The following is a 27,703-nucleotide window of genomic DNA, read 5'->3' on the forward strand; positions in this document are numbered from 1 at the left end:
CCTAAAGGATGATGGGAGCGAGCCAGGTGATGAGTGGGCAGAGCACAGCAGGGTAACAGTTCAGCACATGCAAAAATAGCTCTGAAACAGAGAAGAGCGTGGGCCAGTAGGAATCCTTAGAAGGGCAATTTTGCTGAAATCTCAGAGAGATGGGGGAAGCCAGGCATGGTGGTACACTCCTTTAATTCCAGCTACTCAAGAGGCTGAGGGAGGCAGAGGCAGGAGGATGGTAAGTTTGAGGCCAGCCTGGGAAACTTAGTGAGTCTCTGCCTCAGAAAGAGAAAGAAAAAAGAAATCAATAGAAGGGATTAGTAATATAGCTCAGTACTCCCTGAATTCAAGCCCCTAAAAACAAAACCCAAACAAGTGGGTGAAAAGGAAGAGCGGTCCCAAATAAGGCTTCTCGGGGACTCGGGAAAAGTGGCAGGGGCTTGCTCAATGCACTAAGGATGGAAGGTCTCGGAGCTTGTAATTAAACACAGCATATGAAATAGACTCTAGTCTCTCATCCTTAAACTCTACTAGAATGACTGAACAGGGATTTAAAATGACATTGACCCAAAAGGAAAGAAAGAAAGCAGCAGATGAGATGAGAGCACCTCAGAGCTCTTCTATCTTAGAAGCTTTAAACATGATCTGGTGGTAACCAATTTAGGAGACCAGAGAAATCCCAGGCTAAATTAACTGGGTGGGTGGTACAGGACAAGAAAGTTGGGGCACAAAGAGGGAAGAGCTAGCAAGAAACACGCTAACTCTTTCAGCCCAGTAGTCTCAGAAATTAGAGGCTCCCAGTCTTCTCGAAAAACCAAACTCTGACTACAAATGGAAGGCTTGATGAAAGTTTTCTGGTCTAAATACCTTCTCCCCAACCCCACACAGGCCAGCATCCTAGCCACCTGCTGCTTGCCCTGCCAGAAGCCTGGGGTCTAAACCCAGGGGAAGCTGCACCAGAAAGCAGGGTTGCATCATGTCCAGTGACGGTAAGGAGTGGGAGAAGGTACTAGAAGCAGAGGGCTGACAACCAGGTGGGCACCCTGGGTGGTGGGCGGAGAGGAAATCCTTAACTGCATTTTTCGCTCCTGAATTCCATATTTAGGCGGCCATTTCCTCTTCTGTCAACTCATTTAAAAAGCTCTTCTGCCTAATCTCTGCTGTATCTGCCCTCTTTGTCTTCGGAGGCAACTGGAACTTTGGAAAGGTATCCAGCCATCACATTGGTTCTCAACTTCTGGTCATCTTCATTTATCACGGATCCTTTCTGGTGCGTAGTGCTGAGGATGGAACCCAGAATCTTACCCATACTAGGCACTGAGCAATCCACCCTTTAGCGCTATCATTTGCCATAGTTCTCATGTCCCAATTATGACCACACCAGATCAAACCAATGTGGCTTCCTTCCAGTCTCCCTCTTGTCAAGAGACTTACAGATCACTCTTACTGTTGCCAAGAATGACTCTGCTTTTATTCTGTTCAGAACCTGTCACTAGTCTTCCAGTTTTCTAGATCCTAACTTGGGTCACTCAGCTACTTACAGAACTCTGAGAAGTACGCGGAGTTATAATAGTCCCCTCTTCACCGCTATTCTAAGTTTCTTTAATTAACCAGTCGTGAACAGTCTCAGAGTCTCCAGGGCAGAGCCAATTTAATTAAGTTTTACTCCTTATAATGAAGACATTAAAAATTACTAAATGTGACTTAATTTGTATACCTTTGTAAAGCTTTCCACATAACCAAAGCCACAGTTCAATGGAAAAAAAAAAGACTGTGCCCTTTTTTTAGAATGCAAATATATGACTGACATGACCTATTTTGATTTTCCCATCCTCTCTCACAGTTGGAGAACTTGTGGGAAACTTGCTTTTGTGATGAAAATAAACAGCAGTCAATTTCTTTATCTGTTTCAATGCTAGCCTCATCTTTCTCCCTGTGTGGTTTTACCAAGTGTCAACAAATTTTCTTAAATGCTAACATTTCTACCTTGCCCTCAACTTCTCAGTTTCCTTATTTCTACACCCTTATCTCCCCAAGATTTCAACATATGATCTTCTTCCCCAAATCCCCAATCTCTTTCAATTACTTCTCCGGTAACCATAGATTATAGAGGTCACAGAACTGGTTGGATTTAGCTTGCAGATTGGTCAGTATCGCTCACAGGAAGGTTTTATAAATTGTGGCCTGATGTGCCTTGAGTTAAAAAGCTGGTGATTTCTCATTGCGCAACTTCTCTGGAAGAACCTGAAGACCCAACCGAAGGGGCCCACACTCTTGTATGACAATAGGCCTTAAAGCCCTAACAGAAGCTTTTCAGGTTGCCCCAGTTTCCATCGCCACCTTCAGTCATTTAAATTTCCAGCTTGGCTCCAAGACTCTCTGAGACTCCCCAAAGCTTCAAATTTGCCCCCCAATTACTTTCTGTATTTTTCCCATCCTGTCCAAGCTCTTACAGTGGGGTCCCTGCAATAACTACTTATTATTTGCCTTTCACTCAAATTACTCTATGGAAACAGTTGTTATGGAGTTTTCCAAAGACTTTCCAGCTATTATTTTTTTGGCCTCCACCCTTTACCAATGCATTCTAATGAAATGATTTGCCACTAAAAATATTGCCTCAATACACTCACTTTTCCAGCTCTAACCATAGGTGGGAAGACAGATCAAGATAATCAGTCTTCTGACCACACTTCAAAAAGTGACAACTACTTACACATTTAAAATAAAAAGTTCACACTTATTTATCTATTATGGACCTGTTTTTAAGTTCAAGAGTTAAAGATTTGAGTTTCTAAAATACTGGGGGAAAAAGATATATTCACCTGCACAAAATCAGAACCCATATCCTGTATGGTTGTGAAGTGATAAGCACACCCACACACAAACCTCTGGTTGCGCATGTCAAATTCTGAATACAGCATAGACAGAGGGGAATTTACAGTCCAGCAACAGGGTGGGGGATTGATTGGTGGATGGAAAACTACCAGGAGGAAACACTAGAGTTATGGAGGGATTTTGGCTAAACCTACCTAACAACATAGCTCTTGCAGAAAATAGGCCAGGGTGATCAAACACCTGGAGGGGTAACAGGTCAAAGAAACTGATCAGATGCTAAGGGCAAACAAACAAGGAGGATGTGGGAGAGGAACGGTCTTGGTTGAATAACTTGGCAGGATTCTTGCTAAAACTGGATTTTACAAGTACACAGATGGACCTAGGAGGAGGTTCAGAAGCCTGATTGTGAGGCAAAGAATGTTTGTCATGGATGCGCTCGTGTACATAAAGCATATAATGCAGGGCTGGCAGTGTAGATCAGTGGTAGAGAGGACGGTTGCTCAGCACGTGCAAAGCATACAGTGCAAATAGACTGCTGTATATGTTCATATATATCAAACACAAAAGTAGTTTGTGGCATGATGGAGGCTATATTCCAATGAACATTTCTGAGGTTAACTGAACTGAAAATATAGGCCATGTGATACATAAAACAGTGATCAATTTCTCACCTCAAAAAGGTTTATTTAAGGTTAAATACTAGATCCATAATGAAAATAAAATCTATAGCAACACTGATAACAGTAACTGATATAACTAATGAGAAATAGCTTTCTCTATACTTGAGGAAAAAAAGATGAGAAAAGAGAGATTTTTGAAGACATTTTGTTGGATTAATGTATCCCTGGCATCTACAGCAATAAATAGTGAAGGAGAAGGGAGGCTACAGTGTGGCTGGGACTCCTGGGAAAGTAGCTGTGAGTTGTTAATTGTAAAATCCCAGGCCACAGGCCACAGGCCACAGGCGCAGCACAGTTCCCAAAGCCGTATACGTGGACTTCTTCCTAGAACCCAGCAGATTTCCCATGGGATGGCAAAGACCTGATGCCATCCTTACGGGTGGGAGATATAAAACCACCTCTAGAAGGAGAATCCAGCACCCCAAAACCCAGTAACAGTGGTACTCAGTAAGAGTTTTGAATAGAATTTGATTATGAAAGGGACTTCCTTGCTTTTACCAGGCTTAAACTGTTGATGACACTGATTCTATATCTGATTTTTCTTCAAATAATATAATTCTCTGCTGTTATGGGTGGAATTTTAGCACTAGAATCATTCTCTTCCTTATTCTTTACAAGCTGGGTTAAAGCTTCTTTCTGAAAACACACCTAACAAAGATATCAAGACGGTCCTAAGGGATAAAGAATGTGAAATAAAAGGGAGAAAGAAAGGAAGGCCTAAAGAAAATGCGTATTTATGAGAAAGATGACTTAGATGTATTAATTTTGGCACATGCCAAAGGTTGGTTCATTCGATGTCCCTTCCCAATTTCTTTTTCTCTGGCTTTTAAAATGACTGGAGGATGTGAATTCTTCAATCCAGCCAGGGGCTGACATGTGGACTATTTGATGTTATTGAACAAAAGACTGTTCTTCCTTTGTTTTTGCAATGCTGGGGAATGAACCCACAGCCCCATGTATACTAGGAAAGTGCTTCACCATTGAGCTTTCATTAGCTCAAAACGAAGGAAACTGTTAATAAAAGTCATGGCTTCTTGCCCAGCATAGTGATGCATACCCATAATCCCAGCAGTCAGGGAGGCTGTGGCAGGAGGATTCCAAGTCAGATCTCAGCCTAGGCAACTTAGCAAGACCCTGTCTCAAAATGAAAAATAAAAAAGGCTGAAGATATAACTCAGTGTGAAGGCCCTGAGTTCAATCCTCAGTATCACCAAAAGAAAATTTTAAAAGCAGCTTCGTTTCTTTCACTTTACCAGCGGGAAGTGTCAAAATGAGTGTAAGACACATTCCTGAGTTCCTCCTCTTGCCTCCTGGCAGCCAGGGGAGTAAATCTCCTTTCTCCTTTCAGTGGCAATGTCAAGAGCATTCTCCCTCTTTTTTACTGCCTTCTCCTTTACAGAAGAAAAAAAAAACACTTCCTCTTTCTCTACCTGTTGCTCTCTTTAGCCTCTCCCCACTTATTGGACCCAGGTTGTAGTGCCCTTAGAATCCCGGACATACCATATGCATGGCCATACCTACAGCAGCCTTTTATTTCCAAAATGCAAGTGACTTTTAAGTAAGCCCTTTTAGTATCCAAGTAATTTCCCAGAATCTAAGAGAAAAACACAAGTGGCAAGACAGTGGCTCAAGGGCACATGCTGTAGGTACCTGATGCCATCAAATCCTCACCATGCCAAGGCCTGTACTGCTAGCTTCATTAAAAGATCAACCAACGAACTTCAGGGATGGTTAGCAACTTTCCTAAGGCTGCATCACAGAGCTGGATTCAAGGTTATAGGTACCCAGTGCCTCCCGGATGGCTTTACCCACTTCTCCTCCATGGGAGAAATGTGTTTTTCCTTGCCCAGTGTGCTGGTGCTATTGCTGAGATACTTACTGGTTTGGATGAGTAACCCAAAGGCAGGTAACCTAAGACTTGGTTTACTGGCTGGCCCTACCGGGAGATATTGGAATCTTTAGGAGGCAGAGCTTAACGGGAAGGTCCTTAGGTTACCGTGGGTGTGCCTCATTGGAACCCACCCATAGTATCACTGTAAAGGTGACCTATTGCTCCAAAAAGTACTTCACCATGATGTGCCATCCACACCAGAGACCCAAACCTGTGGGGCCTCCTGATCTTAGACTTGAACCCCCAGAACTAGAAGGCAAAATAAATTTCTCCTTCCTTCATAAGTACTTGTATCAAGTATTTCATCATAATGACAGAAAGCTGCCTAAAAGAGCTGGCTATACTAATTAGCACAAGGGGATGGACAGGATGCTCAGAAGAACCATGACTCAGGGCTGGGGCCAGAGGGTGAAGTGTGGAGTGGCAAAGCTGAGCCATCATAGAAAAATAAAGACTACAGAGCCATATGTGGTAGCACATATCTGTAATCCCAGTACTCTGGGATGCTGAGGCAGGAGGATTGCAAATTTGAGCTCAGCCTAAGCATCTCAGCAAGATTCTATCTCAAAATGAAGAATTTTAAAAAGGCAAGGGATGTAGCTTAGTGCAAAGGCCCGGGGTTCAAACCCCAGTACTATAAAAAGAAAAGAAAAAAAGTTAAAAAAAAAAAAGAGGGAAACGATAGAACGACCACAACAAGAACTAGAATTCTAAAGGTGAAATGTCCGGTCCTTCTTATCTAGAAGATTCAAGACCAGAAGAATCAAGGCCTGTAAGTGTTGAGTTTCTACCATGTCTACCAAAAAAAGTGTTCCCTTCCCACAGAAACACAAAGATGCATTCTATTTACAGGGTGCAGTACATCAGGCACTCTGAGAATTAAATAAGATTCTGTGACTTGGCGACTTAACCACCATTTTCAACACATTCTATTCCAAGTTGTAAGCAACGAACTTACACATAAACTTTTGGAACACAGCCCGAGGGTTAAATTCTGAAAGGCCTAAATCTTGTATCAGGCAGGAAATGTGGTACTTGCCTGCCTGGTAAGGGATTTAATGGTTACTGGACAAACGGGAATTAAATTCTTTAGGTAGCTCAAATTTATCTCTACCTCCTAGTTCTGGGTATTCTTTGGGATATCTATTTAGATGTACAATTTACATACATGTATTTTTACACAACTAAACCTAATTTATATGTAAATTGAATGTATACTTTACATAATATATAAACTACACCTATAATTTACATACAACTTTTAGATAAATTAAACATAGATATGAATCTTATTTACTAAATATGTTAGCACTAAAAAAAAAAATCTCCAATTCCAAATTTTCATTCTCCAAAGGACAAAGCCAATGACTAGAAAGCTCTTTGTAACTTGCTCTGGGTTCCCTAGTCAGCTAGGACGAAAAGAGGGATTAGGAGCAAAGGCTGTCTTTCTCTCAGCCCAGCACCCTTCCCTGACAGAGCCAGAGTACCAAATACAAAGGCTCATTCTTAAGTGAGAAATCAATCTTCCCCTTGCACCTCAGGGGCTCCCAATTGGTCCCAATTTGAACAGAGCACCCACGAATTTCTTTAACCTTAACAAGCATCTGCCTGGAAAATGAATTTTCCCAGAAACCAGTAGGATCCAGCCTCTTCCCCTACTAGGGTAAATCCCAGACCTTGGGATCTTTTTTTTTTTTTTTAAGACTCAGCTCATCCGAAACTATGCAGACATATCAAGTTATACATGCTCTAAAGTGTTACAGGAAAAAGTCAGAAAGTACGGGTGTGAACTTTTTTCTTTTTGATAAAGAAGGCAGCATGCCTAATCCTGAATTTAAAAGCCAGGTCCTAGATACTCCCTGAGATGTGTTTGCTTAATATAACTCATCCTGTCTGCACTTTTGATGGTAATTTTAATTTCCCATTTGAGTAATTATTTGTTTTTGAAGTTATGAGAGCCAGTTCACATTTATAATGCTTTGAATGGTTGTCTGGTTTGATTTCAAGGCCACTAGTTGCTGAGTTTAGATTTCCCATATTTATTTATGAGTTGCCATCTTATTAACATCCTAAGAAAACTTTTCCGCAGTGCAAGTTTTTATTCACAATCCACAGTCCAATCTCTTACTCTCAGAAGAAAAAGCACAGTTGAATAATAAATGGGGATGGCATAAAAAATAAAGTGTTGTGTCTTTTATGCTATAAATATATAAAAAGGACATAGTTTTAGAGCAGAAAACATCTACAGAAACTATACTGTTGCTTGCTTCTGGGGAATGAAACTGGGAGATTAATATCAGGCTGGAGGAAGACTTACATTTCATATTGCCTTCATTTAAAGTTTGCTTTTGAAAAATCAGTATATCTGATACTGATATTCCAGCCTCATTTTACAAATAGGAAAACTAAAGGCCTAAGGATTAAAAATCCAATCCATGTTGTCCTCAAGCCTTTTCTCTTCCATCGTGCTTGGGAAAGTACCCTTAACTGTCCTACTTCAGTTAATATGTTTACTTATTTTTGTTTTTGTTTTTCAGACAGGGTCTCACTACGTAGTTCATGCTGGTGTTGAACTCCCTATGTAGCCAGGCTAACCTAGAACTCGCCAAGACTCTCCTGCCTCAGCCTCCAAAATGCTGGGAGTACTGGAATTTAGGGTTCATTTTAAAGGAGAATAACAATAGCACCTCTTCTGACTGTTTCAAGACTAAATGAGATTCTGCCTCTTTAACTTCAAAGAGGATATATCAAGTATATATACTGTACTTACTCGGTAATACTTAAGAATTTTATCTTGCTCCCAAGTACTTCATATTACAATTGTAATAAAATCATTTTTTATCATGTTGACTTAAAAATCTTTCTTCTGGTCCCCCTTTCAAGTGCCTTTGAAGTATTTTCTCTTCAAAATGTGTCTATTGGGATGGGCATGGTTGAGCATCACTGTAATTCCAGCACTGGGAAGGCTGAGGCAGGAAGATCTCACTGAATTTGAGGTAAGCCTGGGCTATGCAGCTAGTTGAAGGTCAGCCTCACTACATAGTGAGACCTTGCCTTAAGAAAAAAAAAAGTCACTGTCTCCTCCAAGGAAGAAAGTACAGCTTAAAGACTAAATCACTGGTTTAGAAGTTTAAAGTACATTCAAACCTAGCTATGTGAGCACATGACCTATTCTCCTTGAACCTCCTCTGCACAAGAGATAATAATACACTTCATAGAGGTCTTGAGAGAATTATTGAGGAATACAGGTCTATGGTATGGAAGTTCAGGCATCTATATGAGCTTCCAAAATGAAGCTTTCTAAGAAGATGAACTACAGATAAGTATTTAAGCCAGTAAAAGTCAGATCCATTCCCCATTGCCCAAATCAGTCGCAATATCCTCTTTGTTCCAGGGTATTATCATTCTATTTCATCAGAACTTTAAATCTACAAGGCACCCTATAGCTCTTCCTCCCCCGCCCACACCAGGGATTGAACTTGGGTCCTTGCACTTGCAAGGCAGGCCACCGAACCGCTGAGCTAAATCCCTGGCCCTAGCTCTTTCTTTTTCTTTAAAAATCTAGCCAGTCTGTCACCACTTGCAGGCAGTTCTGAAACACACTTCCTTTTCTTCCCCCACTGCTAACCTAAGACCCTTGTCATCTTAATTATCAATCAATCAATCAAGTAACTCATCTCGTTCTATCCATCCTTACACCATCCTATCAAATCCCCATGCTCCCATACAACCTTTGTCATCTCTCCCCTGAGGATTCAACAAGTCACCCACTGCCGATCAAATGCAATGAAAAATTCTTTGAGGCCTTTAACTTACCCCAGTAGCACTGAATCAGGTTTTTCTCCAAAAATCTGGAGTAGATTCTCAATGAAAAACATCCTCGCTGACTTGTAAACAAGCCAGGCTTTCTCTCAAGTCTCCATTTGTTTGTCACTAAACTATCTGGAACATCTCAGCTTCATGCTTTGCTTTACTTAACTCAGTGTCAGCAAATGCCTTTCTAGAAGAACATTTTTTTCTACCTAACAAAAAGCTTTCCCTAAAGATTGTAATCCATATTGCTCTTCTTACATTTGACCTCAATCTCAAGTCAGTTTCCCTAGTCTTAAAGCATTCACTGTTTCACATATGTCAGTTTTGTTCCACAAAAGATGACATGTTTTTTTATGAATTATTACACAACAGGTAGAAAGATAATAGCCAACAATAAGTCACATATATGTGTGCATGCAGTTTATATGCAGTATATATAAACTTGGATATATAAATCATCAGTTATTCTAACTCAAGACATTTACCCTTTTCTGAAAAGCCAAAATGGGTATATGAAGACATTAATAACCCAGTATATCCGCAATACAAAACACACTGAACTTCATTAATAGGTAGAACACATGGTAATCAAAAATAAAATGTGTCATAGCATAACAGTATGGCTGCCATTTAAGTTCCGAAGAGAGAAAGGACTTAGAGTAATTTCAGAATCCCTCCACTGGCCACAAGCAGACGTGGCACTGCAGCCTGCATGGTAACAGGAAAGTAATTGTATCATATCCTAAGGTCCACTCCATGTCCAGGCTCACATCGACTTGGGTACTGGCTTTACACTTCTCTGGATCTTCTTCTCTGAATCCAAAGAAAAGCTTTGAAAATTCTATTAGCGGGGATCAGAGCCTCACAGGGACCATCATGAACTGCCCAAGTCTATGGTATGGTGAATCTCCATCAGTCACGGGGCAGGAAGCAACCTTCTAATCTATTCATAACTAAATTGTTCTTTATTAACAATAACTATTGTAGTTTGGAGCTCTATTTTTTTAAATATCTAAAAACTAGAGTTGTTCTAGACAATAAGGAAATCTAATTTAATGGGCAATAATAGGTCTGCAGAGGAAGGATAAAGGAATTAGGCTTATTTAGCTTAGAGGAAAAGCTAAAGGATGTAATCAGGAGTCACTCATTACTGAGCACCTGAACACAACAACAGAAAAGCTCGCATTCTAACAGAAAAGTTGGCAAGAGTTTTGTGTGATTAAATCAAATTTGCTTTTTAATTACTCAAAAAAGGAGAAACACAGAGCAAATATTTCAAAGAAAACATTCATGGTCACTCAACAAAGGCAAATAATAACAATGAGAAGGCTTTACTGTCTATATTACAATTGTAAAAGTAAAAAATAATGCTCGGGGCTTGCAAGGACATAGTTAGATGGGCCTTTGCAATTATCAAGAGTACAGATGGGTACAATCTTTTGAGAGAGAGCTTCGAGAAATATTTACCAAGAGGCTTAAAAACATTAAACCCCTTTGACTCAGTGATTCCACTTCTCTGAATCAAATAGGGAAATGCTTTGTGCACAGAGTTGTTTCTTGGGCTTACTTAGCACAGTGAAAATACTGGAAACAACTGTGGAAATAATTAGCAGCTCCATATTCTTTAATTGCATCTTGGCCAGAAAACATAACTGAAGAGGCTAGAAGCCTTAACTGACAACACAATAAAGAACCTTGGAGAAAAGACAGCAAATGCAGACACAAATGTTTGGAGAAGATAAAGCACTTTGTTAGCCATTCCACTTTTCCAGAGAGATAAGTTGAAGGTTATATAACTCAATGTTTACCTATCAGTTATTAGAAAAACCAAAACTTACAGAAACTCATCATAAAGTTGAGTTTCTTCCTAAACTTGGGTTGCTAAGTAAAAAGCATAAAGATTTTCCCATAGTGTTGAAATTTTTCAGGGATAGCTAGCTGCCTTATCACTTTCCGACCTATTTATTTTACCCATTAAAGTATTTACGGCATAAACTTCTTCACCTAAATTCATAAACCATTTTTATCATAGTATAAGGCAACCTTCAGATAATGGACTCTTCTGCCCACCCTGGCTTTACCCTGTAACATCACTTATAAATAAGTAGCTTGTTAGAAAGCATTCTAACACTTTTCCTTGGCTTTCTTCTCAGAAACCTTTAAGTAACAAGCCTCTAAAATCTTCAAGACTTATTACCATGAATTCAACACAAATTTACGTTTTTCTTTGTTACAAATTCATTTTCTAAACTTGGAAACCTTGTAAAATGCAACTTAGGACAAATAACAGCACTGAAAAATTGTTAAGAATAAGACAAGAGGTATAATATTTGGTAAATAAAGTAGGATGCAACACTATGACCAAAACACTATCCCAATGACATAAAAATGCACAGGAGAAAGGACTGGAAGCAATCCTCTAAAATGTACTGGATGCTATTTCTGGAGGTTGAGATGTGAGGTGATTTTCATTTTCTTCTTACACTTCATCTTGTAAAATTTCTGCACTGATGGTACATAGTTTAATGTTCAAAGAAAAACAAAACTAAATTTTTATACCTTCAAAAAGCCTCTTTTCCTTCATATTCCTAGCCTGCTGCCCTAGAACTTAGGATTCACAATGCTTGGGACTCCCTTAAATAAGTTTACTGAAGCAAGAATCCAATGCATAAATGAGCCTATCAGCACATCAACTTATGCACAGTGTTTCCTTTGTCATTTGAATTCTAAATCCACACTGACGTTTTTTTCCAAGGGTCTTCTTTTGCCTTAATTATGAATTAGTTATTCCTTCTAGTACAATATTGATTCCAGAAGAGCAGTTTGCTTGGTTTTGCTAAGAGAGCAAACTGTCAATAAAATCTTCAACTTAATAGATATCCCCCTATTTTTATTACTAGGAGGGTCTATCTTTTACTTTCTGGAGAGAACTCCGGCCCTCCAAGAGTTGTATTTTGCCAGTTTAATAATCTGTTTTACGAAAACATCATCTACATCCTTCCGTATTCTTGAGTGGTGTTTGTCTTCTTCCCTAGTGAAAATGTTCTCCTTTGTACTACACTGTGCACCTCATCCAGAGAATATTTGTTTATTCAGAGGCGACCATAAACCCTGCACTGGAGACAGAAATGAAGAAGGCAATTCTTGCTTTAAAGAAGTTCATTATTTATTCTTGACAGGCCTGAGCATCAATAAGGATAAACAGTGCAATTCCTATAATCAAATGCAGGGGAGATTATCCTTAGTGTCTGGATTTCTTTTTCCAGTATTGAGGTTAGTTTTCTTTAAACCTAGTATGTCCTACCGGCACTTTACCCACATCACCTCAAACTCAGAACGTCCAATGAAGCTTTTCAGGCTTCGAATGTTTCCTATTCCTGTGTTGGGAACAGATAGTTGGTTGCGTCACCATCTAGGAGGTCTCCTGGATTTCAGTCACTTGCTGCTGCTTCTCAGATCCATCCTTGGTCCTCTACCTGATCTACTCCTTATTAGAGAGCAGGAGGATTCCAGGCAAGTGTGGCCAGTAGGGGTCACTGCAAAAGCCTGGAGGCCAGAAGGAGAGGAGAGGTCTAGGTATTCCTCCCTTTCTCACTCTACCTCCAGCCAAAGTGTGGTCCCTCCCATCAGCTCCTGCCTTCAGGGGCCTGGCTCCAGACAAATGGCCCTGGCATCTGGGGTTTGACCACACCCTGTCTTCCCACTGGCCCTGTAGCCCTAGGCATAACAAAGACTTCAGGCTTATCTACCTGGCTCCTTAGCTCTCCCATCCTTGAGCAAGCAAATCCCTTCATTAAATTCCCTGTTTGAAATAATTAGAGTTGTTTCTATGTTCGGACTAGACCCTCACTGATAACATTTTCCAAGTCAAAATTTTCAGCATCAAAACCCTCTATACATCATAAAAGCTTTTTAGTCTCATCTCTTCTTACTTCTCTAGCCATTCTCCTACTCACTCCTCTACCATAATGGTTACCACCACCATTTATGAGGTATTTATGCATTTTTCTAAAGGTCACATTTTTTTCTTTTGGTCTATTTCGCTTTTTGAAACAAGGTCTTGCTATGTAGTTTCAGTTGGCCTTGAACTCACTATGTAGCCCTGGCAGGCCTCAAAATTGTGGAGATCCCGAGGGCTGTGATTTCAGGCATGTGCCACCATGCCCAGCCCGCACATTCTGTCACAGGCTTTCTCCATTCTTTGAATTATTGGGTATGTTGCTCTACCAGTTTTTTTATGATTTACATCTATATGATTTCGTAATTAATTTAAACTTTTAAGATTTTAAAGGAATACAAAGAGCTGTAAGGTTCTGAACACATATATAAAATACTGATAAAGTCATTTACATTGACAGTTGAAGGTTAAGGTCTGTATTCTTTTCTATCCTAAATGCGATATAATTTTAGAACTGAGAGTGGGTAAGCAACACAGTAGAAAATTCATTACTCTATTGCATTACAAATTAAAGTGAGTACATGTTTGCCTGAAGTTAGGATCCAGTGGGATCCAGGGATATTTAGTAGCTTTATTAAGAAGGAAAAGACTGTAAGAAAATGAAGCGGCTCCTTGAGTGCCAGACTTGAAGGCCAAAGCCTGAATGTCTTACCATCTGAACATGTGGCATTTCAATTCAGGAACCCAACAGATTTTTTGTGAATAAGGGAGGGATACTAGTATATGATAATAATAATAATACCTCATAAGAATAATTGTTATTAATAGGAATTCTAATTCCTTCAGCAATAACTATGTTAGATATTCTGTCATTATGCAAACACTATCTTTAGTCCTCAACGATAAGCCCCAAGGAACGTATCATCATAACTACTTAGTAAATCAGGAAACTGAAGTTCAAAATTGTGAGCAGCTTCCTCTTTGGCCACAGAGAACTGGTGGCAGAACCAGATTTTAAATCCATGGCTTTGAAGTCAATGAATTATTTTGCTTCTACAAGTCATAGTATAATCAATTAGCTCCCCCCGTGAATCATCATATAATAAATATAAAAAGTACAAAGGCCGTAGTTTATACAGCCAACAAAACAAACTTGTATTTGAAATATATCACATCAACTTTAACTATCAAGGGCGTCAGAGGCACTAAAGTAGGCAGGAAGGACACCAATACCTAATCCTTGATCCTTTCCTGTAATGGGATGATCTATCTCTATGTTTTGGCCTCTAAAATAATTACTAAGGATAGCTGCAAAATGGGAAGGAAAATAGATCCTTCTTTTGCCTGAACTTGACTAGCAAAACATGAAATCTCATAACATTTCTCAGGTGTTCCTGTTTGGTTTAAAAGTGCCCCCAGCCATGGTTACTTGACTTGAGTTTCTATTTATACATACTTTCAGAAATTACGTGCTCTGGAACAGTGAAACTCAAAATATGGCCCTTTGAAGGACGACAGAAACTAAGGGTATATTATGCAACTTTACCGAAACTTTTCCCTGCCATGACATCCAAATGCATGATCAAAGGGTTCATCTCATGGAACTGGGTACAGACCAGGTCCAGTGCCGAACTTTTACAGTGTTACATGTCCCGTGAGTGCCGTCAGTCTCAGTAGGACCACCTACAAGTCTGTGATATACCGAATGTTGAGAACAACAACAAAAACTGCCATGTACCTGTTTGTGAAGCCCTACTCCAAAAGTGACCTGCTTGTTAAAGGACCAGAAAACAAAATACATTAACTGATCACTTTCTAACCAGACATGCTACTTGACAAAAATATTTATGTAAATATATAAACATGTCAGTGCATGCACAACACACAAACACATACATATAACATTTTTCCTAATAACCTAAGCTACAATTTATGAAGTGGCACAGGGACTTCCCTGCAGTTATGCAAGCAATCAAGACTTTCTGGAATCGCAAATTCTGAAACACTGTCACAGAATATCGCCAATTCATAAATAGGCTAATGATTCATCCACTATGTCATAAGAGAGCCTTTAAGAATATTTTTAGGTCATTTTATTACTACTGTGGAGGGAATGGACTTTAAAAGTCACTATCTATTTTATGTGAGTGTTCTGACTGTTCTGAATCTCTTTCCAGCAAAATTGCAGCTCCCAGGAGACATACAGAGGTAATCAGACTTGTGTGCTTATAAAAGAAATATTAGAAATGTCTGAATAAGAGCAGACACGTTTTTAGATGCCTTTTTTTCCGTGTGTAAAAATCATCTTCTGCAGACCCAGCTACATAAAATTGTACGGATCTAGCACTTTTCTCCCAGCTGCAGGTATATCCTTAATGTTTCTCTTATTTGGATCAAGTAAATTTCAACTTGGCAGCTCTGTTAAATTTTTTTTCTTTTCTCTTTTTTGGTACCAGGGATCGAACTCAGGACCTTGCACTTGTGAGGCAGGCGGTGGAACCACTGAGCCAAAACCCTGGCCCCATTAGCTCTGTTAAATTGTAAACTAGTCAAAGTCTGAGAGACAATTCTGAGTTTCCTTCTGAAATAAGCTTTGGGAGATCCAAATCAGAAAGATTTGTTTATTTATGTTCTTCAATCAGAAGCTTTAAATCAAGTTATTTGCACCATAAATAATGCTACAATATGATTTTTTTCATTAAAATGCCACAGATTTTGATTTGGAAATAACATTTTTATTTCATAAATAGGAAAAATCAATTGATCCTAACCAATGCTAAAAGGGCTGATTATTTCTTTTTTCTTTTATAAGTCGGAGAGTAGAAGTAAAGACAGACCATCTCTGACAGCTTTAAGGTCTTACATATTCTATTTTGCAAATCTGAGTAAATCTCCTGTGCTAGGTTTGTCAGCTATGGAATAAAGGATTGCACAGCTTCATTATGCTAATAAAGCAGTTTTATAAATCACACTAGGAGTAATGGATATTCCTTTGAGAACAGTGAACTAGGAGCCATAAAAATGTGTGTTCTGGACTTGCTTACTTGTCTTCTTCCCGTGTCAGTATGAATGCATCAAATCAAGTGTTGAGCCTCAGTGTGCTGAAGTTCAAAAGCAGAGAAGAAAATAGGTGCCCTATCTACTGACAACGATAGCAACATTTTTTCTAAATTAAGAGCAGGAAGGACACTCAAGGGGATGACAGAGCAGAAGACCCCAAAATGAAACTGACTTTTAAAAATCCAGATCACATGCCAGCTAATTTATAGCTGTGAAGGGGTTACATGTGGTTAGTGCTGCACAAATGGAAGGTTTTTTTTTCCCCCTGTACTGAGGATTGAACCTGAGGCCTTAAAGTTGAACTACATCTCTAGCCCCTTCTAATTTTTTATTTTGAGACAGGGTCTCATCAAGTCACTCAGTTGCCAAGGCTGGGCTCAAACTTGCAGTCCTGCTGTCTTAGCCCCCCAGAGTGCTGGGATTGTAGATGTGCACCACCACACCTGGCTGAATGTGTAATTATTACAAATATGATTATCCTATTATTCTTTCCCTCCAGGCTAGTGGTGACAAAGAAATTTGGGAGCTAGGCCAAATACATTCATACAACCTAGCCTTACTCTAGCCAGGAGTTAAATAAAAACCAGACATTTAGAAATCGAAGATCACTGCCCAATGTGACCAGAACATTAAGACTCAGAGAAAGTAAGGGAGTAGCTGAAGGTCACACCCAGTTTGGGATTTAGATCTAGATATCCTTTCTAGTTTATGGCACTGGGGCAGAAGGAAGAAGGCAGGAAGAGATTTTAACTCTTAGCAATACCAAAGGAACTAGAGGCAAAAGGCAAGGAAAGCTAAATTTTGAGCAGCTTAACAGTTTACAAAATATGCTGAGAAAAGCATTAGGACAAAGGCCTAATGCAAAAGAAATTCATAGTCTTTCAGAATCCTGCAGTTTCTAATCTAAGAGCATCCTCAGGAGGAAATACTTAATGGAATGTAGAAAGCCTATCAAAAGAGAATGAACAAACATTTATGATATCCCTTCCTCTTGACCAAACTAAATTAGGGGTACACGGATTTCTATGGCAGTGTTTCTATCTTTGCAGCTAGTGCTTTTTTATTGTTGTTGTGATTACTTGTGCTGGGGATTGAATCCAGGGCCTTGTACATGCTCCAGAATTCAGCTATAGCCCAAGCTGTATAATTACTTAATAAATAATGGTATTCATGTATCTTGAAGCTCAGAGCCTCTCAACGTAACTAGGACTCAAATATTCCTCTTAACTAAGACTGCTAAAGAGCCAACTTCAGCTCCATCATATCCTAAGACTGAGCCTTCATTTTAATGTCCTGAAGCTCTTTGGAGGCTACAGACATGAATCTAATAATAACAATTCCTACAACACTTGCCAGTCCATCTTTGAAACTTGAGAACTCATCTATCATTTGAGTAAGCACCATGCTGGATAACAGGTTCCAGAACTTGGGTAACAGAAAAGACATTCTAGGTCCTACTATACCTTCATGAAAAGAGAACTAATATCCTGAGAGTAAAAACTGATGCTCCAAAGGACTTCTATGGAGGAAAAGAAAATTGGGATAAAAAACATCAAAACCTACAGTGCATCTAGATTTTAATAAACTGAAATAAAGTCAGTTGACCCTCTGAAACTTAAGTGATTCTCTCCACATTATCCTTTTTTTAACTTAGGTATCTCTCCTTGGTACATGGCTAATCCTCTGCTGTATTGTTGGTACCACTAATATAAAACAACTCATCTTGTACTTTACAAAGGCACCATGGGGGGGCGTGTAAAGATTTTCTTATGAGTATAATTAATATACGCCCAATAAGGCGGACTAAAATTTACTTTCTAACAGTATTTTTAAGTGACACATATTATGTGTGCATTGAGGGACGAGCTTTTTTTTTATTTGTTTCTCTTGTGGTACCAGGTATTCAACCTGGGGCTTCAAACATGGTAGACAAGTGCTTTCGAGAGGAGGGAAGGCTTTTAAAAATATTTTCTTAATATTGCAGTGATATTCTCATGGAACTAAACATCAGTTGTGAGAAAAAGACAGGCTTTTAATCATGTAATTGTACTTCATATAAATCGATATCACATTAGTATTTCAAAATTCCAAAGTAATTACCACATAACACCTACCGATTTTGCAAATGTCTTTTGTAGTCTTAAAGAGTTTTAGATTTTAAATCACCAAGATAACTTATTACAACTACAGTCTATTATAGCTATAAAAATGCTGATAGAAAGCTGAAATTCACATCATGAATCCAACATATTATTACTTCTAAGAAACCATGAAGAATACACTCTCTCAACACCAGCCCATAGGACATGGATGGGTGGCATGATCTTTTCCGGTTCCTTGTTTTCCTCGAATGTGCATTTTTAAAAATAGGAATGATTAAACTTTTAGAAATCCCTTTGTCTGCAGAGTCAGCTGAAAGGTTTCTCTTGAAAAACTAAGATCACAGCAAGTTTTCAAAATAATCTGCCCCATCCTTAGTCTAAAGTAGGAGAAAAACAAACTTATTACACATTTTTATTCAATTCTTCCATTTTATAGAGAAAGATACTAGTAAGGCCTACAAAAAATAGATATAGGATACTTCGATTTTTATGTCCCATTCAAACTCCTACTATTTTCCACTATTCATGATTAATGGGGATAGTCATAAAAATGCCAAAAAGAAAAGGGTTTTGAAGTTATTCATCATCTCTTCTGGGTGAAAATGTAAGACAATGTTTTTGCAAAACTGTTAAAGTATAAACATTTTCTGGAGTCTCAAATTCCTAACATGTGAGACTGTTACCATGAACACTTAAAATTATTTCTTTACTAGAATTGCTTTGCTTGGATCGGAGCCTGACCCTATTTTTCCCTGGAAACCTGGAATGTTTTTGTATAGGTGCACAGCCTAAAAATAAGGGAAAACACCAATATTTCTAACGTTTGATGAAAATCCACTCTAAAAAGGCATTTTAGAACTATTGAGAATAATTACTAACTTTTCATACAATTTTTTTAATGAAAATAGTCATGTGAGAGGCTGGCAGTGTCCTTTTTTTTGTAAGTTTTGAGATGAGGTCTAAGTCCCTAAATTATCCAGGCTGAGCTCAAACTTGGGATCCTCCTGCCTCAGCTTCCCAGAATGCCGGGATTATAGTTGTGTGCTACCATGCCTCACGCACTTTTGTTTTCTTGTCAGGTTTTCATAGGTTAAGGTGTTGCAGCTGTAGGGCCACCACAGAAAGGGATATGGGCACTGATGAAGAAACACCTTCACTAAATACTTGATTTTAAATAATATAAGCTCATTATTTTTAAAAAATCTGGACAAAAAGAATGAAAAACATTTAGAATTTGTTACCTAGGGATCTCCAATATTAATATTTCAAGTAAGATTATATTCTCTCTTCAGTTGATAGTCACATGCTAATTTTCAGTCCTTACAAAACGCTTCTGACTGATAATCCTAAACTGCCCAGATCCGGAGCAGGAAATACTTAAATGCTTGCACAGGTTAAGGCAGGTGACATATGCGAGTGTTGACTGAGCTTCCCGGGAGATGTGGGCAAATTTGAGAATAGAAACCACCACAGAAGTAGGCAGACTTGGGAAACATTTAACACTGAAGCTCATGGCCAACCATTCGCTTCCACAGCAGAAATGTCTGCAGAGGGGGCCAGAGAGGGCATAAGCAACATCTTCATATTTTCAGCATGTCACCACACAATATGAATGTTCAGTTCTCTTAGGAGAGTGAGCTACATATGGCCTAAAACATCTGCCACACCAAACCATAGCACCCTATGCACTTTCATGGACCAAGGGCAGGTGAAGGCTTCAACCATTCCATCCAGCTCAAAATTGCAATTTAGATCTAGAGATGCCTCTCAAAGGAGAAAAATAGAAGCCAATAAGTAAAAATGAAAATGAAAGTTTCTCTTCATCCAGTAATGTTCTATTGCAATTTTGAAGCATTATAATTTGGGCAGGCAAAGAGCAAGGCTGGCATTTATTCTTGTGGGTCATCTCAAGAGATGAGGATATAACAAAGCCATTCATTTCACAGGTGCTGGTCAACAGCGATAATAGGAATAGCTGGCGTCTAGGAACTTATCATGCCATTTCTAGAAACACTACACATTTCTTTGTTCCAGAAATGCTGTACCACTCAGGGAACTTTCTACTCCTAGGTAAAACCACCACTTTGTACACTTTCATAGTAGGTATGTAGTAACCAGTGTGGACACACTTTGCTGAGTGAATAAAATCAATGAGATTGGGGAAAACACTAACAAAAAGACCAGGGTCAAGTCCTGGTGTAAAGCCGTGTTGGTGGCTCATGCCTGTAATCCCAGCACTCTTGGAGGCTGAGACAGGAGGATCAGAAGTTTGATACACACCAGGGAAACTTAGTGAGGCTGTGTCTCAAAATAGAAAAATAAAAAAGGCTTGGGATGTATCTCAGTGGTAAAGCAACCCTGGGCTTGATCCCCATTACCCAGCGTGGGGTGAGGAATACTACTACTGCAGCCTCACAGATAGCTATGCAGCCCCGATCCACATAGCTATGCTGCCCTGATGGATACCTCTCTGAACATGTTTTCACTGACCCGACAGATATGTGAATGTTGACACAACCCACTATGTAGGTAGACTGCTGGCATGTCACACGTGTAGCATAAAAGCCAGCCCTCAACAAATGAGAGATACTATGAGTCAGCATTTGGATAAAAGGAAAATATGATTTTAACAAAAATACTGGAAATACTAGTTCTAAAAGCTGAATAGCAAATAGGAACACCTGTTTCGTTTGCAAGATGTTTGTTATTAGGCTACCGACAAGCTCAAAGAAGGCTGGAATTAATCACACATTTACAGGGTTACATTTACTATATGCAAATTAAACCTCACTAAAGTTGGTTTAATGAAAGAGGAAGTTGCAGTACATGAACTGTCACATACCCTGAAACTGTAAAATTCCATCATCTTTCAAAATGGACTGATTTGTCCCAGGTCACAAGCCATGCCAGATTATCAGCTCTGAGTTTACCACTGCATCCAAACCACTAAGAAAATTTTAGAAGTATAATGATTAAATGTATTTAATTCCCACTGAAGGTGCAAACATCTATATACTGACAGTCTATAATTAGCATCTTATCAACCATGTTTGTAATTTCTCATTACATACTAATTAAAAGTGAATGTTAGTGAATAATATGCAATCAAATGGAAACATGGCTATGTTCTTCCTAGGTGAGAAAAGCACATTATAAAATAGAATGGCTCAATTTAGGCTTTTTTTTCTTAGTAGTACTGATGACCAACCCAGGGCCTCACGCATGCTAGGCAAGCACTGTATACCATTAAGCTCCATCCCAACTCTCTATCACTAAAATTTTATCTTGAGATAGGGTGAGGCTGGCCTTGGATCCTTCTGTTCAGCTTCACCAGCAGCTGGGATTACAGTTGTGTGAAATCACCTATATCTCATATTCATACTTGTAATATGGCTATATAGAGTTGTTTGGGTTTTTTGGCACTGATTGAACCCAGGTCCTTCGCAGGGGTACATCCCTACCCCTTAAAAATGTTTTTTTGTTGCTGTTATTTTTTTTTTTGAGACAGGGTCTCACTATGTAGTTCAGGCTGATGTTGAACTCATGGTGATCCTCCTGCTTCAGCCTCCTGAATGCTGGAATTACAGGCATGTACCACCATGTCCACCTCTTAAAAGAAAAAATATTTTTGTATTTGAGATAAGATCTTGCTAAATTGCTCAGGCTGGGCTCAAACTTCCAATCCTCCTGCCTTGGCCTGTCAGATGCTAGGATTACAAGGCATGTACCACCATGCCACATTGGAAATATGCTTTGGAAAGTAATTTTTTAAGATACTAGATGACCAAACATATAACTCTAAGGGATGGTTTATGGATGACTTGTTTTTTCTTCTCTTTTGTTACTTGGCTTGTGCATGTGTACGTGCACATGTACATTTCTGCCTTTTTTTTTTTTTGGTGTTGCTAGGGATCAAACCCAGGGCCAGATGTAGATAAGGCAAGCACTCTACTACTAACTACATCCTCAGCCTTGTCTACATTTTAAATTTTTAAAAAATGAACAAGTGCGAATTCTATAACAATGACTTTAAAATAAAATAGTATATTACAATAGTACAACTAGAGATTGGTGATGAGAGTAGAAAATGTTATCAGTAGGCTAGATCTCTATAAACTATAGGTTATAATCTAGAGGCTTCTAGGCCACTTGACATCAGCCCTTTGATGACAGATATCTAGTTTCTCTTGAAACTCAGAGGTCCTGAGAAGACTGGGCCAGAAATATCAGGTCACCCAACATCAGTGCTGCTGACCTCATACAAAACCTTTATTCTCTTATTTGTCAAAATATAAGCATCCACATTTTCCACCTGTAGTATAAATAGTCCAGTCTCATAAGCCAAAATACATTCTGTAGGAGCTGAAAACATCATGCTCAAAGATTAACTGACTTCAATTAAATTTAAAGTTTAAAAAGTTTACAGTGCTTACTGATACACTGAAATGACCTATTATTACTTGAGCTATGTTGGGTATCTTTGGCTAGGAGAATTATAGATATTATTTCCTTTCTCGTTTTATGTATTTCTTAGGTTTTCTAGAAGAAAACACACACACACACACACACACACACACACACACACACTTATGTATCCCAACTCCCATGGACTTTATAATGTAATTTTAAACCCAAAGTGATCCATGTCATGTATTCTAATAAAAAAACATGTCCATTCACAAAAACACACTTTAAAAAGTAGAGAAGATATGACTTTTTGAATTTAAAAAAAGTAAGAAGAAAAAAAACTAGCCACAATGTAAGAAATACATTTCAGATTATTCCCTACGAAGCTAAAAGGACAGAATGAACCATGGAATGTTAATGAGATTGGTGTTTTCCCCTTATTTGTATGCTGCGAGCCTGTCTAAAAAATTCTAAGTTATGAGAGGAAAACAACCCATCAGACTCTTGCAGTGACACCAGGCAAGCCATAGTAAAGAGATTATTTAAATGATCACACTCACAACCTGACAGGACTTAGGAGCTGTGAGAACCGGCAGGATGGCAGAATTATTTGACACAATATTTGTGATTTGGCAAAAACATTGTCTTATTTTCACGGAGAAGAAATCATTAAGAATAACTTCAAAAAAATACCTTTTGGTGGGGGAAAAAAGCAGCTTAAATTACAAGTGTTTCTCCATCCTGTTAGGCAGCAAATAAAACTAACAAGACCTTTAAGTATGTTGGATTTATAGGAGCCAGGTAAACTCTAAAAGTTATTACTACCAGGTCTCTGGGCAGGGGGAGAAAGCTGATCGTCAATTTTGAATAGAAAGGTGCCATTGCTTTTACCCTTAAAATAATCTGGAAATATGTTTATGCAACAAATGACTTACAAACCACATAATACAGAAAGTCGTATGTCATTTAATCTTGCGAGAACATGGTCAGATCCTTACCTAAAGACTGGTAGAGCTCTGTCATTTTGGGATGGTCCCAGCAAGTTGTTTGGGTCTCATGGCTGAAATGTAAAATATAAAGAGAGACTTTAGAATTTACAAGGGGCCACACAATAAGGAAAATAAAAACAACATGGTTTATTTTCCAATCCTTTGGCATCTTCAATTCCCAGGACTTTCAATGAGTAGTGAAGACTTTATCGTCCAAGCAGAGGCCACTTACTGACTTCATTTACAAAGAGAAAAGCAACGTGAATAGTATTTCGTCACAGAATTTGTCTCTTTTTTGTACACACAAATGGAGTGCACTTCTGCTATAATAAACTGGCCTTGTTGTATAATCAATAATTGAAAATCAAGATTTGTTCACCCAACCAATGTATATTATACAGAAAGGACACGGACAATTGTTATTTGATTCTGTCAAAAGAGATACAGAACATTATTTCCACAGCTATAAATCATCTCACTTCTCATGTGCTTTCACTGCCCAGACCCTGTTCCATTGCTCTTTCTTCTCCATATTCAGATATCATATCTGTGACCCCTGTCTCCCATTTCAGTTTCAGGTAGATCCAGCACCTGACTCATACCTCATACCTTCCTTCTTGCCATTACTTTCAAAATGTCTTTTTAACTCAGTAGTCTCTGTATCACTCTACCTTCCTATATTTACTTGGGCCTGAATGAAGCATTCACAGTTCTACTCCATTTCTTGAAGTGTAGTTGCCTGCTATCAGCTCCTTCCACAAAAGGAACAAAACACCTTTGTTCCTCATTCAATTACAGGAATAAACCCAGGAGAGATAACTATGTATACTTTTCCTTACTTTGGCCCATCTACATAAATCACCATAGCATTGTATTTCCAGTTTTAGGGGATTACATGATGGGCTTTCATAAAGTAAAATACAGCTTTGAGTAATATTCAGTACTTCTATGCGGAGCCTATTCATAATCTTGGAGGGAGTTTGGAGAATGGAGAAATCACTTACACTTGGGCAATTCAAGGGGACCAGAAAAGTGCAAAGGCCTCATGCAAAATAGAGGCATTTGTTGAGGCAACAATATCAAATGGCCTTAGCATAGGTTTTGAATTTTAGGACTCTGCGACCTACTGGCTATGAAATTTGGGGCAAGCCTACTCATCTCAGAGAGTTAAAGGATTAGATGACATAGGGAATTAACTGGAACCTTGTGGTGTTCAATCTGTGGTTGGTTTTGTTATCATGTGGCCCCCAAATTACAGTCCATTAAAAGCAAACCCTGTATTACTTGATTATATTACAGTTGTGGTTCCAACAGCAGGAAAATGAGTCAAACCTAAGAAAGACCCTTCCTAGAGAGCAAAAACAACACTTAACCATATACTACCTTGGTTTTAAAAATATAAACTAAGGGCTGGGGATTTAGCTCAGGGGTTCTGCCACCTGCCTTGCAAGTGCAAGGTCCTGAATTCAATCACCGATACCAAAAAAAAAAAAAAAAAAAAAAAAAAAAAAAAAAACCACAGAGAGATAAAAAGAGAAACATTTAAATTAGTTTGATAAATATAAGTAGAACTCTCTCAATGACATATGGCAATTATCAAACGATACCTTTTCAAAGACTATTGCTGAGATATTTACCATTCAGTGACTGATTGGCAAAGGCTAGTGAAATCAATTTGTAAGAAAATGTTCATGTGTGAAGGCCTGTCTTGCTCTCTTCCAAATATGTTCATTTCTGTTTTACTTCGCAGAGAAAATTCACATTCGAGGTGTGCCAACAGGGGCTTGTGAGTTGAGGGAATTGAACTGAGTGACATGGAAGCAGGAGATGTGACCCAGGCTTTAGAGGGTTTTAGGAAACCCTCATGAGAGAGCCAGTTTATGATCCTTAGAATAGGTAGGCAGGACTGGTACTTTATATGCACAGCACAAGAAGGCTGCAGCTTGCAGTTACACGGAAAAAGTATTGCTTGGGTGTTTTTTAGCTCAGAGAGTGATTGGGTACCAATTCCATACACAGGTGCAGAGCGAGGAAGGCAGAATAGAGGAAAAGCACCTGTGCCCAAATGGACTAGGCACACTGCGCAGTAACACGATCCCATCTCCAGGACATTTGGAGGACTGTAGCATCTTCAGCGGATCTTCAGAAAACCATCTGGCTGAGCTTATAAACCTGGCCAGACAGAGACAGGGAATCATCCTAAAAAGCCAGCATCTGGAATGAACCTCAAATCAGAGGTACACGGCAAAGAAACAAACTTGTACCAAATGCAGCTGGGAATGGAACGAGAAACGTGCATACAATTTACAGAAGAACCCATAAAGTGTTAATGGAGGTAGGGGAAAGGTAATAAGGGAAAAGAAAAAAATAGGAGAAAATGAAAACATGGAAATAAAGTGTTTGTAAGGGGGAGGGGAGGAATGTAAAGGTACAAGATCCCAATGATGAATGTAACTGTATTGTATACCTAAAATGTTGCAATAAACAAACAAACAACAAAAAAACGAGTTAATGGAGGTTTCACCACCTTCTCACCTCCGGACAAAAATGACATCACTGTTGACATACTACATTTTTATCTTTGTAAAGATTTCATGTTGCAATTTAAAATTTATGAAAAGTATTTTTAGAAATTATTTTGGATCCATCAGTCCTAATAAAACTGCAATTTCCTTTACTGCAAGACAGAAGAAATTGTCAGCTCCCAATCCCCTTCACTTATTTGTATATTAAGATACTAGTCCTTGGGCGGGGGATTTAACTCAGTGGTTCTGCTGCCTGCTTTGCAAGCAGTTCGAGCCCCCATTAAAAAAAAAAAACATACTAATCCTTGTACCAGCACTCTTCTCCTTATTAGTTGTGATTCTGGGGAGTCTGAATAACAAATAAATAAATGCCTCAGTTATTCCAAATGCCAACCTTCTTTCACCTTCTTCCCCTAATACAAACCTTTTTATTTTTAAGTGATGCAAAATAACTACAAAAACAGATTTAGATTTCACCTTTGCAGTCTTAGTTTCACTTCAGCTGCAAACCAGTACTAAGTGAAAGAAGTGAACACAAGTACAAAGAAAAAAGAAAAAAGGGTGTGACTAATTCTCAGAAGTCGAAAAATAATCTTTTAAACATTTAACGGTAAATAAATGGCAACACAGCTGAAAGGACTTCAATTTTTTGCTGACTATATGATGAAGCACATATTCACTTCACTGTAAGTGGGTGTTTTCTACCTGTGGTGAATCCAAAGCCTTACTTGTATGTATTTAACCCCTTAAAAATAGACAGGAAAGATCAATGTGAATGGGATGAAATAATAAGTACAAATCTGCATAACTAATACATATTCTACCTTACAGGACGAACAGCTTTTTTTTTTCTTTTTGCTTTTGATCACTGCAGATTTTACGGCTGTACTATTAAGTACTCTATGTCTATCTTCGAAAACACAGGAGAGAATTCTCAGAAACTCCATGAGAAGCAGCTCACATTTACCTAGAATATGCAGACAATATAGAAAAATACTAAGCGCACTTCACTTTCCACCTTGGAAACCCACTCCCCCTATACCTCGTCCAACCAAAAAGGAAATTCAGAAACCTGTTTACACTTTTGATGGCCTCCCTGAGGACAATGATGTTCAACATGGAGCACAAGTCTGTCTGTACATTAATGCAGAGACCAGCTTCATAAGTCATCCTTTAAATGCTCCTCCTAATCTTTTTTTTTTTTTTTTTTTCTTACCAAAAAGGATTCAGAAACCTGTTTACACTTTTGATGGCCTCCCTGAGGACAATGATGTTCAACATGGAGCACAAGTCTGTCTGTACATTAATGCAGAGACCAGCTTCATAAGTCATCCTTTAAATGCTCCTCCTAATCTCTTTTTTTTTACCCTGCTGGTCAAAACCTGTTATCAGATATCCCTCTCTGAGCAATCTTCAAGCTAAGATTTCTCTATTTTTTATTTGTGCAAACCACAATGATCTTTTTTTTCTTTTATGTGAGACCCGAGGCAAATTAAAATATATAATATCTCT

At 38.7% G+C, this 27,703-nt stretch overlaps 1 protein-coding gene across 12 annotated transcripts in view; it reads right to left on the reverse strand.

The window, feature by feature from the left end:
• Dmd (dystrophin) overlaps nt 1-27,703 on the reverse strand; it is a 2,130,457-nt gene that overhangs the window by 108,393 nt on the left and 1,994,361 nt on the right. For all 12 annotated transcript variants that reach the window (XM_033760401.1, XM_033760400.1, XM_033760399.1 and 9 more), the window contains one exon: nt 23,676-23,737. In XM_033760401.1, coding sequence (XP_033616292.1) covers nt 23,676-23,737 — 62 coding nt within the window. The remainder of the gene's footprint in view (nt 1-23,675; nt 23,738-27,703) is intronic.

This window comes from Fukomys damarensis, unplaced genomic scaffold (assembly GCF_012274545.1).
Source record: "Fukomys damarensis isolate Sample0158 unplaced genomic scaffold, DMR_v1.0_HiC HiC_scaffold_39, whole genome shotgun sequence".
Lineage (NCBI taxonomy): Eukaryota > Metazoa > Chordata > Mammalia > Rodentia > Bathyergidae > Fukomys > Fukomys damarensis.